Here is a 12,345-nt window from a genome sequence, read left to right as displayed (position 1 = left end):
AATGTCTTCATTGCTGGAGCAGTGAGGAGGAGGGCAGGTCACCTGCGAGGAGCAACACCCCGACCAGGGATGCTGGAGCCCCAGCAAATCCAGCAGCCAGCAGAGCTGGCAGAGCACAGGGTAAGGTGCAGAGAGGACATCCCCTCGAAGAGGAGCATCCTTCAGCCCCGTTGCCTAGGGGTGCAGCATCTCCCAGGCAGAGACGGGTAATGAGCTTGCACCAGCCCTTCATTGCACAGGCATCTCTGGCCCCTTGGAGCTGGCATGAGGCTCTGCCTCCCATCCCCTCGCTGCCCTTCTGCTCAGAAATGAGCTCAGGATGGGTGGAAGGCAGATGATTTGCAGAGGGCTAGTCCCCACGGTGGTTGGAGGGTCTGTGGCACATCTCCTGGTGGAGGCTTATCCCAGCCTCTGTTTTTCCAGCCCCTGCTGCTGCAGTGGCACAAGTATGAGTCTTGCTCGACAGCCAGGGAAGTGTTTGCTTAGAGGAAACCATCAAGCAGGAGGATGTGAAACTTAGCTGGGGGTTCTGGATCCCCACGGGCCCTTTCCTAACGCTGCAACTTCCTCCAGGAGGGTGTCACGGAGAGTCACCCACACCGTGCTGTGCTGGCCAGCAGTGCCCAGGGCAGCCAGAGGGCTCAGCAGTGCAGGATCCTGTGCCCTGCTCCCCACACGAGAGGTAAGAGGTAAGAGGTGCTGCAAGGTCCATCTCTTTGGGGTGGCTGCAGGGGGACTGGGGGTCCAGCAGCATGGCACAGCACTGGGCTATGTGAGAGGAGGAGGAGGAGACAGAGGCACTACCAGGCTGCACACATATCATGGGGTGGGATGCAAGCTTGTCCTTGCTGAGGGAAAACCTAGTCCCCTAGGCCAGGCACTGTCCTGGGACATCTCCAGCTGATGGGGTGCTTGATCCTGAGGGCTGAGCCAGGAAAGTCAGGCTGCTGCTGGAGGAGGGGTGAGATCAGCTGGATCCAAGGAACTCCAGTCTCCGTGCAGCACGATGCAACAGTCTGCAGTAGCATATGCATCTGCAGGGGGGTCAGGATGCTGAACTGGGAGAGCTTGGGGCTGGCCAAGGGTACCACAAGACCTCTTGGCTCTATCCAGACTGAAAGTCCAACCCACCTTGTGCCATCAGGGGCTGCCCTCGGGGTGGTGCTGAGCCCAGGGTCTGCCTCCCCATATCCACCTCCCCACCGCCCAGCAATTGGTGTGGGGGAGACACTGAGGGCACAGTCATCACAGTCAGGAGCTGCTGGTGCAGTCGGCCTCATAGCACAGCAGCTCCTGTGCCCCATGCCCTGGAAGCCACCCTGCCGTGGCCACTCACTCCAGCCCTTTCTTTCCCTTTCCAGGAACCAAAGCACCAAAATGGGGCAGAGCTTCTGGGAGCAACGCTATCTGCCCCTCGCTCTCCTGCTCCTGAATCTGGGGTCTTCTGTGACCGGAGATGTCCCTCACAGCTGCTATGGGGCTCCAGGCCTCCCAGGCCTGCCAGGTGTGCCAGGCAAGGATGGCCGGGATGGGCTGAAGGGAGCCAAAGGCGAGCCAGGTGAGTGAGCAAAGAGGGGGACCACACAGGCTGTTGAAGGGGGGCCATTGAGTCCTCCATGGCCTGTCTGCCTTGGTTTTCAGGCCATGGAGAGCATCATCTGTGGACAGGGCAGGAGGAGGGGATGCTGGAGAGAGGCAACAACCCTCTTCTGCCTGAGCGAAGGGGCTGGAGGAGCCTCTCCTTAGATCCTGCCACTGCCACTGACTCCCTTTCACTCCACACACCACAGGCATCCCGGCCACTCCTAAAACACAAGGACCCAAGGGCATGAAAGGGGAACCAGGCATCGCTGGTTTGCCAGGCAAGACTGGCCCCATCGGTCCCCCTGGTCCCCCTGGAGACCCTGGGTTTATGGGGGTGGTTGGAAACCCGGGTCTGCCAGGCAGCTACAAGCAGAAGCACCAGTCAGCATTTTCAGTGACAAGGCAGACAATGGAGTTCCCCCTGAAGAACGTCCCTGTGGTGTTCAACCACGTCATTACCAACACCAACCACGACTACAACACCACCACTGGCAAGTTCACCTGCAGGCTCCCCGGCCTCTACTACTTCATCTTCCACACCTCGCTGACAGCCAACCTCTGCGTCATCCTGTACAAGGACGAGAGCAAGATGGCCAGCTTCTGCGACCACAAGACCAACACCATGCAGGTCAGCTCTGGTGGGATCCTTCTCCACCTGAGTGCTGGGCAGCAGGTCTGGCTGGAGGTGAATGACTACAACAGCATGGTAGGCATCAACAACAGTGACAGCATCTTCTCAGGGTTCCTGCTCTTCCCAGACTAGAGGATCACCAAAGCCCACCCCAGCACACCAACCCCTTTGCCTTCCCTGTAAATGCTGCTGCTCACCACCAGGCTGTTGCTGATGCTCCAGATTTCTCTGCTGGGTGGGAAGCCCTAGTGAGGGGGTCAGCCCCAGCCACCAGACACAAACCCCTGGCCTGGGGATCAAGCACAGGCAGCTGCTGAATGGGGGTGACAGGCACATCTGGATGCATCTGCACGCAGCATGATGACGCCAAACCCTGGGGCTCCTGCTGGCCCTGCCATGTACATCCACCCTGATAACCCTGAATCACCTTCCACTGCCAGAGCAAGAGGTCTCTCTGTGCCTCTCCCCTTCCCACCTGGGTTGCACCAGGGACAGCCAGGACACCAGGACAAGTCCTGGAAGAGGCTTGCAGCAGCATCTTTGCCATGAGCCATCTATGGAAAGTGTCAATAAAAAACCTTCCCCAGCGTGCCTGTCTTAGCGTGTTTTTTCCTCCGTGACTCACCTTGCTGCAGGTGGAGCCCACATGTGGACAGGTGGATGTGGAGTCCATGTGCATGTGTGCACCATGTCTGGATGTCTGCATGACATCTGGATGTCTGCATGGTACCAGAACATCCCAGAGCCCTCCCTGACTCAGCCGTGTTCAGCATCCATGAGCATCATGCACTATTCACTACCCTGCCTTTGCTTGCTGGGGTAGGACCCTCAGCTGCACTGACTGCAGGAAGGGGATGGTTCCTGCGCCCATGCACACAGCCCCCACCCGGGGGGGGGGGGGCAAGACACACTGAGACTTCTCCAAGAAGGAGCCCTAATACTCCCTTTCCCCTCCAAGTGGATGCAATTCAGTTGCAGAGGGTCACAGACCACAGCAAACCTCACAGCCACCCATGCCTCTGGTGGCTGGGACACCCTCAGGGTCCTAGACTCACCAGGGACAGAGCAGGGTCTGAGCCACACCAAAGGAGCTTGTTGCTGTGGAGGTTACAGAGCCCACCAAAACCCAATGGAGATTCCTCCTGGCAGCACGCATGGAACAGTGGAAAAGGAGGTCATCTCCCCTGAACATCCGGAGCTTCACTTCCACAGGGCATCAGCAGAAAGCAGGACTGGACATGCTTTTACCGCAGGGTGAAATCATTTCCCATCCTCTGTAGCATCCTTTGGGTCCTGCCGGTACCTCCCAGCAGAGCTGGGGATGTGCGAAGGAGCCTGAGGGCTACTAGCTAAGTACATGCAACATTCCTGCAGCCCTCAGGGGTTATCCCAAACTTGTCGGGAGCTCACAGATGCGCTGCCCGTAGCAAGCACACATGAGCAGGACCCAGAGAGCTTGCAGGGCAGAGCAGACATCCCTCTGCTCCCCAGGGCCAGAGCTGTACGCCCGAGGGGCCCCAGGGTGCTCTTTGGGGGCGGCATGTTCTGCTGAGTTGACGGACAGCATTTGTGGCGGATATGAAAGTGCCACTGAAGAAAGGATAAGAGCTAAAGATAAAAAAGGGATGTGGCCCAGATCCTTTCACAATAATAACCTTTGCAGCAAACTTCTGCTTTCCCTCGTGGTCATTTCCAAGCAGGACACTGGCGTGTCCTGCTCCATCTCCCCACCCGTGCAACAAGAAGCTCAAGGTAAGAGCAAGAGGTCGGCAAGGCTGAGCTCCAGCTCCTCCCTGCAGGTAGGACCACGCTGGGAACCCATCAGCCCCAGGCTGACGGTCACCCCCTGCACCAGTGGCACTTCACTGTGGCTTGGGGTAGAAAAGAAAAGGGGGTCCTGAGCTGGGGGTGGTGGAGATACCTGATGGGACCTCGATCCCTCCTGCTTCACCTGGGGGAAGCGGGAGATGAAAAGGGAGATGGCAAAGGCCAAGAGAGGCGATCAGGGACTGAGCATCAGCGTGAAGGGAGCCCTGAGGGTGCTCTCCTGCCCTGAGATGCTCTTGTCGTCTGCCTGGACCTCAGCTGGGAGCCTGCAGACCGGTCCTTGTACCTGCTGCATCCAAATCGGAGCAGCTGTGGTTGGAGAATTCAACTCACCCACTTCTTTTCCTGCTGACACCAGAGTTTCAGTGCTGGGAAAGTCCACCCGAGGCCAGAGAGCATGGCTGGGGTGATGTGATGTCCCAATACAGCCCCCCCATGCCCAGTGCTTACCACACATGCACCTGCACCAGGAGCTGGGGAAGGAGCTGGTCTGTGGGATGCCAGGAGGGCAGAAGGAAGATGGGAACCCCAGGACTGGAAAGCCAGGTGACTGTCCTAGTAAGGCTAGTTAGATATAGAAACGCTCCTGGGATGAAGCAGGCATGTGGCAGGATACAATGGGAACCCACAGGGGTTGGGAGGGCAGGTCTGGGGATTTCATTGCTATCTGCAAGGATTAAAGCTCTGCCTCAGGTATGTGGGTGGAGAGCAAGAGCTATCTATCCCTTTGCCAATGATGAAACCGCTCTCACCTGGGGAGAAGATTGTACCCTGCAGGTGTGGTCCTAAACCAGGATGGAGAATTTCTCCTCTGAGGGAGCAGTAGGGACCTGCAGCACATGCCTATGGCAGCAGCATGGCCAGGCTGGACATCAGACCTCTGGCACAGGCAAACCTGTCCCCAGATATTCATGTGGCTGAAGTTCTGGGCACTTGTAATCTGGTAATTTAAGAGCAGGAAGAGACTGACCATGCCCAAAGGGGCTGGTCCCTCCAAAGTCATCAGGAGAGCAAATTTGGCTCTGCAGCAGGGTATTTTCCCTCCCTGATGATATTACCCAGATGTGCTTCTAGTTGTTGTCCTCTAGAGCAGCAAAGAGTGCCTTTCCCATCCCTCCCACCGCCCAAGGCAAGCCCCTTGACATCCTTCTGTGCTCCAGCAGATGCAGACCGTGTGGGCAATGCTCATCTGCCTGGCTGGAGGACAGCTCGCAAGTGCCTCCTTCTGCAAGACTTATGGCACCATCCCAGGCATCCCAGGGTTACCAGGACAGCCTGGCAGCAACGGCAGAGATGGGGAGAATGGCCCAAAGGGCGAGCAAGGTAAGGAGGAGGCTGCAGGTGGGGAAAACATCATCTTGTGAGTACCGAGCACAGGAAAAGGTGGTGCTGGGTGCATGGTCCTGGGAAAGCAATCCATTTTCCACCAGCCCCTTTGGGGTCTTATCAGGTGGGGGTGATGTTCAGGAACAGAAGGGGCTAGACAGACCAGAGCACCCTGAGGATCCTGGGGAGGGAGGGTGCATGAGAGCAAGGGGTGTCACACCTGCCAGGTGGGCAGGGGTCTCCACTGCCCCACACCCCAGCACAGGTACAGCAGTTTCCTTCCCAGTGCCGCCTCTGCAGACCCGTGGGGCTTAGCTATGACCACAACGACTCTTCCTCCTGCTTTCTAGGTCCCCCTGGCCAGGTGGAGCACGAAGCAGACAAGGGGGAGAAAGGAGATCCCGGAGTACCAGGGCACCCTGGGAAGATCGGCCCCAGGGGCCTTCCAGGTTCAAGGGGATTACCAGGTCCACGGGGACTCCCTGGCCCTCAGGGGGACTCTGGTGACTACAAGTCCACCCTCAAGTCTGCCTTCTCCGCTGCCAGGACCATCAGCTCCTACCCACGCCGCGAGCAGCCCATCCGCTTTGACCGCATCATCACCAACGAGAAGGGTCACTATGAGAACCGCTACGGCCGCTTCACCTGCCGGATCCCAGGCATCTACTACTTCACCTACCACGTCACCTCCAGGGGCAACCTGTGCCTCAACGTGAAGAAGGGCCGGGGCAGCAGGGGTGAGAAGGTGGTGACCTTCTGCGACTACGTGCACAGCAGCTACCAGGTCACCACCGGCGGTGTGGTCCTCAAAATGGCAGTGAACGAGTCTGTCTGGCTGGAGCCAACGGAGAAGAACTCCCTGGTGGGGATTGAAGGGTCTGACAGCATCTTCTCCGGCTTCCTCATCTTCCCTGGGGCTTAGCCTGCTGAAGGTGTCTCTCTGCAGCCCTTCTGCTGCTGCTGGCTGAAGATGCCCCTGGAAATGACTCTTCGCTCCACATCTGGTGCCCTGAAACCTGTTGCTGCCGGCCTTGCACATTAAATGACAGCTCTTTGTGCTGCTGGTTCCTTCCTGCCTAGAACTTGTCTCCTTCCTCATGAATAATGCTCAGATACCCAGGGCATTGCCTCCTGCACCCCTGGGTTCAGCCCAGGTTCATTAGCATCTCATTAGTGCTGAGCAGAGCCAGGCAATTCATGCAGTTCCTGCTGCAGACCACGATGAGCATCTCCTCCCAGAGCCACCCAGAGGAAGCCCCAGCCCAGGGTTGGGAATATAGCGGGAAAACTGGGGCCACTGGGAACTGGTGATAGATGGGGAGACGCTGAAGATGGTGCTGTACCTGAGAGTCCTGAAGCTGGTAGGATGTGGGGACACCAACCTCTCTTAGCCTTGGGGGTTTTTGGGGTGGTGGTGACAATAATACCCACAGAAGTTTGTGGAAGGGCCAGGTGTAGGTGGGGAAGCCAGAGCTTGATGCCATGATGGAAGAGGTGTGGAGCACACAGCTATCCCCTGGTGCAGCTGGGCAGGGTCCAGCAGAGCCCCATAACCCCAGCAGAGGACCCGTACGTCTAAGTCCTATAGCACCACCAAGCCCGCCCAGAGATGTCTTTATTAATTACTAGTAGAGCTGACGAACCCAAGGATCTCCAGACAAGAAGTCTGAGGAATGTCCTGTCCCTGGGGCAGGTGACAACCCAGCTTTGTACCTGGGTGGGCTCATTGCCTGCAGCCCCCAGCCCACCCATGACAGCGAAGCCCGTGGGGATGTACATGGGGTGCTCAGGACATAGGGGAGGATAATTTTTGCAGGGGTCTGGGATTTGAAAGGGGCTGGATGAAGGGGATGACAATAAAGGGTCTGGGGGGGACATGGAGTGGCTTTTATAGAGCATGGCCACTGAGCTCGTGGGGTCTGCCTCTGGGTGCAGGGTCTCACAGCTCCGGGCTGCGCAGGGCAGTGATGGGCAGAGGTACGGGCTGCCCCAGGGCTCCCAGTTCTGGCCGGGATGGTTTACCAGCAGGTGGCACTGGAGACTGGATCAGCCCTCGCCTCGCCAGCGTCCTTGTCCCACGGGCTGGGAGGGCAGAGCTCGCAGGGACTGGGCGGCAGTGGGAGGTCCAGCTCTGCCTTACCCCTGAGGTTAGGAGGAGACAGAGGGCAGGAGTAGTGCTGCTTCTTGCTGGCCTGGGTTAATGCCTCATCCTCTTTGACCTTCCCCCAGAAAAATCTGTGGCTCCTGTCCCCAGGGGTGCAATCACCCCATGTCCCCAGACCTCTACCTCCCGTCAGGGCAGAGATGTCCCCTGTTGCATCCCAACGCTCCCCCCGTGCAGGAGCGCTGGGCTGCTTTTAACGCGCAGCTGCATGGCTCATGCCATTTCACAGCTGTAAACGCAGCATCCCAAATAAAATTGGGTCAGCAGGGCAGGTGGAGGGAAAGAGTAAGTCTTTGACCCCCAAAACAGGGGCTGGGCAGCATAAACCAGGTAAGACTCCTGAAAGCTCAGCAAGTCTGCAGGAGACACCAAGCCAAGGAGCAGCTGATGCACTGGAGGACAGGGCTGCCATCCAAACAGCCTCGATAAACTGGAGAAATGAGCTGGCAGGAACCCACTGACATTTAATGGGCACAAATGCAAAGTCCTTCCTCTGGCATGGGGTAACCTGCCACACAACGGGACAGGCAGGGGGAAGCTCTGCAGGAAAGGATAGGAGATGCTGGTGCACAGCAAGCTGAAGCTTTCTGCCTTTCCAAGGAACTGATATAATCATTTTGGACTTGTGAAAAGGTTTTTGGCAGGCCCCCTCTGGGGTGGAGCTGCTTTTTTTTTATTTGTTAAACTAATGTCTGACCTAACACCAGCACAAGCCAAAGGATTTCTGGGGTCTTGGCTGTGCCTGGAGGGAGTTGGAGGGCAGTGCAGGTACCAGCTGCAGCTCACTGTGCTTATGCAGCTGGAAAACAGAGGTGCACGGGCATTGCTTCTTCCTGGGGGGCTCAGCAATGCCACCTCAGGCATTAGCTCCCTTAAAGCTGCCAGTGCACAGACCATGGAGCAGCACACTCCTCAGGTATCCAAAATGGATGAGAAAAGGAGGCCAGAGGGCCGTGAGCGGCTGGTGGTCCATGCAGCATCATCGCTGAGTTCCTCCAGGGCTGCTCAGTGGGGGCAGCATGTTTCTGACCCTGCAGGGAGTCATACAGCCCCAAGGGCTGCTGGAGAGGACCCCCCTCCTCTCAAGCTCTTATAGCGCACCCTGAGGCCAGAGCCAAGATACAGGTGCCCCCTCCCAGGAGACCATCCACAGCGGGAGCCTGGATTGCTACCCTGCGGCAGCAATCCCTCCGCAAGATCGTCGGGGCCAAGGCAAGAAAAAATAAAACTGATCTGAGCAGCTAGGTGCTGTGCTGTCTGTCACACGTTGCCTGCTTGATGTTACCCAGGCAAGGCAGGATTGCTACAGCTGGGCTCTCAAACCTCCCCTGCCCTGCACGGTGTGCATAATTAATTATTCCCATGCAAAACAAAGCAATCTGGGAACAACACAACCATTACCAGGAGAGTTGGAGAGAAACCTGTTGCAGGGTCAGGTGCAGCCTGGTGGTAAGGAGGTCAGACAGGGGAAGCTCCACATTCACTGTCTCTCAGGGAAACGACCAATTTGCATCTTTAATTAATTATTTACATCTTACCCATGAGCACCTGTCACCCACCAAACTTTAACCTGGCCGCGTACGCACTCGCTGAATAGATGTGCAGGCTTTGTTCTCACCCAGGACCTGGCGGAGCTGTTCCAGTGCTCTGTGCATGCTGTGTGCACTGTCTTTCTGCTCACTCACACCCGTCTGGGCATGCTTACACTGTGGACTTGTGCACGCTCACCTTGCTTAGTGCCTGTAATGCTGGTCTGTGCATGCTTGCACTGTGCACACATGCATGCTCACCATGCACTGTGCACACGTGCTGCTCTGTGCATGCTTGCATGGTGCACACATACATGTTCACCATGCACTGTCAACACCTGCTGCTCTGTGCATGCTTGCACTGTGCACACATGCATACTCACTGTGCTCTGTGCACACGTGCTGCTCTGTGCATGCTTGCACGGTGCACACATACATGTTCACCATGCACTGTGCGCACCTGCTGCTCTGTGCATGCTTGCACTGTGCACACATGCATGCTCACCGTGCTCTGTGTGCACGCTTGCTGCTCTGTGCACACATGCATGCTCACTGTGCTCTGTGTGCACGCTTGCTGCTCTGTGCATGCTCACACTCTGCACACTCACTCCACTTTGTGCAAATACATGCTGTTCTGGTAGAAGCTGAGGCAGGTGGTGTTTCGAGAGGGAGCAGGAGTTTCACAGCTGGAAGTGTTTTGCCAAGCTGTAGCTAAGCAAATTTGGGGTGCTTTGGCCTCTCCATGCTGGAGGTTACACAGACTGGGTGAGCGGGGTGGGACATGGAGCTAACCAGGAGCACAGCTGTCTCACCCTGCCCCATCACATACCACGTGAAGGTGTCCGGTGACACCAAAAAGCAGCAAGTATTAAAGGCATTTTCTGGGGAGTCCCTGCAAGCAGGCACTGCTTTGGTCCGAATTGGAGCAAATCCACTGACGTGCAAAGGCACTGGTAGAGAGCTATCAGGATTTTAAAATAAAATCATCCTATTTCAAGAGACATAGCAACAGGGATCAGCAAGACTAATCACATAGAAGTTACCCCTGCATCATTTAGCTGGGCTTTTCTCTGTGCTGAAGCTCCAGTCCAGGCGTAAGCAGAACTCTGGCAGGGTCTGATGTGGCGGAACATACTAGTTGCCTATCAATATTCATGGAAGGCGATGCTGAACTGGAGAGCTCAAAGCATGGTCACGCTGCTTGTCAGCAAGACTGAGCCAGGGATGTCGGTCCTGCAGCCTGGTCTAACATCACTAGCGAACACCGTGGCAGTTGCAGAGATGTTGATCTGTTTGCGCTGAGCCTGGCCGGTTCCCCGTACCTGCTACCCAAGGAAGAGCGCTACCTAACCCATCCTTGGTTGGCCTCGCTCCTTGTTGGCAACACCACACAGCCACAGGGTCTTCTAGAGGCTACAGCCTCCCATGCCAGCCCTACCTAACAGCCCCCACAGCTCATGACGTTGCTCCTAGACACAGGGATGCTTTTCCCTCGCCAGCAGCTCCCTCTGACACCATGTGAGCGTTTCCCTCCCTCAGCCTCCCAGCACCAAGGCACAGTCACTGCTGCCAAGCTGGCAGCTGCTCTCCACCTTCTCCTCTGCCCTCGGGCTGAGCTGCGCAGCGAGATGTGTTTTTCCCATGTTCTGCCTTCCCTCCCCTTCCTCAAACCCTAATCCCAAGCAGGAGCTACACGGGACACCCTGCACGGGTTCAGTGCTGTGCCATGCTACCCGTGTGCTGGGGGCAGAGGCGTTGCTGGGGCAGTGCACTGTGGCCTGTGGTTGTTGCGAGGGTGGCAGACACCCAAGGGACACGCAGGACCACTCGGGTTCAGTGGGGACCGAGGCCACACACAGCTGCCGCAGTGCCAGCAGCGCAGGAGCTTCCCGCATGGATCCCCTGGCTCGCCTGGAGACTGGGGCTGCTGGCAACCTCAGTGGGACTTGTATGGACTCATACACAGCAGGAACCAGCCCGAGACTGGGAAGGGAGTTCAGGCAACACCTCCCATCCCACACCTAACCTCGGGGCTTCTGATACCTTTGTTTCCCCCCTCCTCGCTCAGGCTTAGATTTAAATTTGAATGGGAAGGAGCAATTGCTGCTTTTGCCTGCAGCAACACAGACTGGCTTGTCTCCCAGTTTAAGCTTCACAGAGAATTCCTGCTTTTCCTGGCCCCTCTGCAAATCCCGGGAGCTGTGAGGCTCTGCTCTAAGCTGGCCACCAAGGAGTTAAGTCCCAGCCCTTTTTTTTTTTTTTTTTTTTTCCCTGCTCTGCCTCCTTATGAGGAACAGCCTTTGCAGGGCTGCAGAAAGGCTCTTTCTTTCCCCAGCAGATCTCTGGGAATGAAAAGTCTGTGTTCCAGATATTAAATTACTCATAAAATAGTTGGCCTATCCCTGAGGCGGCTCCGCACCCCCCCAGCCCCCACCGCCCGCTCTGACGGGCTGCTGATGTGCATCTGCATGTCACCTCCTGCTACAAGGTCAATCTCTCCAATTTAAAGCAGCAACGTTGGAAAGCAAACCAGATTTCAGCTGGAATTAGCTTCAAATGGAGCATTCAGGGGACTCGTGCTGGGAAGGGAGAGCAGGAGGGGAAGGACCAGCAGAGCCAGGTTGTGGGATGGTGCCATCGTGACGGGGGGCTGGAGCAGGGATGCTGCCAGGGGAGAGGATGCTCGGGCATCCCTTACCCTGCAGTGTGGGGTGCATGCGGGCAGGCAGGGTGGGAAGGGCACAATCCCTCACCCCTTTGCAGCTTTTGCAGCCCTGGCCCATGGCCTGGGTGGCGAGAGCCACTTGGTCCCCATGGGAGGCCGCTTGGACCAGCGTGGCCATCGGTGACCTACAATGCGGCGGGGGCGTGAGGCGGGGCAGCAGGGCCGAGGTTTCCATGGGGATGTGCGGGATGGGAAGCCTGGCCAGCGTTCAGCTCCAGGCACAGCTCGCCTCGACGTCGGGCTCGGCTCCTTCCGCTCCGTTTCCCGCTGCCTCCCGCCCTCACGCCTCGCGGCGCCTGCCGGCAGCCGAGCAGCATCTCCCCCAGCCTCCGCCCCTGCATGTTGAAGCAGCAGAAGAGGATGCAGGAGAGCCTGGTGGGAGCATGGTGTGGTCCTCCTGTCCCACTGCGTGTCCTTAACTCCTTGAGGGATGCAGCTCGATGAGCTTGGGTTTGTCCCCCCACACCCCGTGCATGCAGGCTGCCCCGTGGTCCCAGAGCAGTGAGACTGGGTGCCATGCTGGGGACCCACTCCGCCATGACATGGGACCAGGTTGCCA

General features: G+C 57.4%; 2 protein-coding genes across 5 annotated transcripts; both read left to right on the top strand.

Annotated features, from left to right (window-relative positions):
• The first annotated feature begins 524 nt into the window (after window positions 1-524).
• C1QC (complement C1q C chain) lies at window positions 525-2,804 on the top strand. Of its 2 annotated transcripts, none has more exons than XM_013299606.3 (3): window positions 525-682; window positions 1,362-1,558; window positions 1,791-2,804. In XM_013299606.3, exons 2-3 carry the CDS (start codon window positions 1,378-1,380, stop codon window positions 2,345-2,347), a joined length of 738 nt encoding a protein of 245 aa, XP_013155060.1. In that variant the 5' UTR covers window positions 525-682; window positions 1,362-1,377; the 3' UTR covers window positions 2,348-2,804. The 2 variants fall into 2 exon arrangements, with proteins under 2 accessions (XP_013155060.1, XP_005238033.1); XM_005237976.4 differs by having other exon boundaries at window positions 536-689.
• A 1,021-nt stretch (window positions 2,805-3,825) lies between these two features.
• On the top strand, window positions 3,826-6,450 carry C1QB (complement C1q B chain). 3 transcript variants are annotated; one of them, XM_005238020.4, is made up of 3 exons: window positions 3,826-4,014; window positions 5,206-5,365; window positions 5,719-6,450. In XM_005238020.4, exons 1-3 carry the CDS (start codon window positions 3,841-3,843, stop codon window positions 6,288-6,290), a joined length of 906 nt encoding a protein of 301 aa, XP_005238077.3. In that variant the 5' UTR covers window positions 3,826-3,840; the 3' UTR covers window positions 6,291-6,450. The 3 variants fall into 3 exon arrangements, with proteins under 3 accessions (XP_005238077.3, XP_027643381.2, XP_027643382.2); XM_027787580.2 differs by having other exon boundaries at window positions 5,203-5,365; XM_027787581.2 differs by having other exon boundaries at window positions 3,835-3,967; window positions 5,203-5,365.
• The last annotated feature ends 5,895 nt before the right edge of the window (window positions 6,451-12,345 follow it).

The sequence above is a fragment of the Falco peregrinus genome, chromosome 3 (genome assembly GCF_023634155.1).
Source record: "Falco peregrinus isolate bFalPer1 chromosome 3, bFalPer1.pri, whole genome shotgun sequence".
Taxonomy (NCBI): Eukaryota; Metazoa; Chordata; class Aves; order Falconiformes; family Falconidae; genus Falco; species Falco peregrinus.
This window is presented reverse-complemented; position numbering and strand designations above follow the sequence as displayed.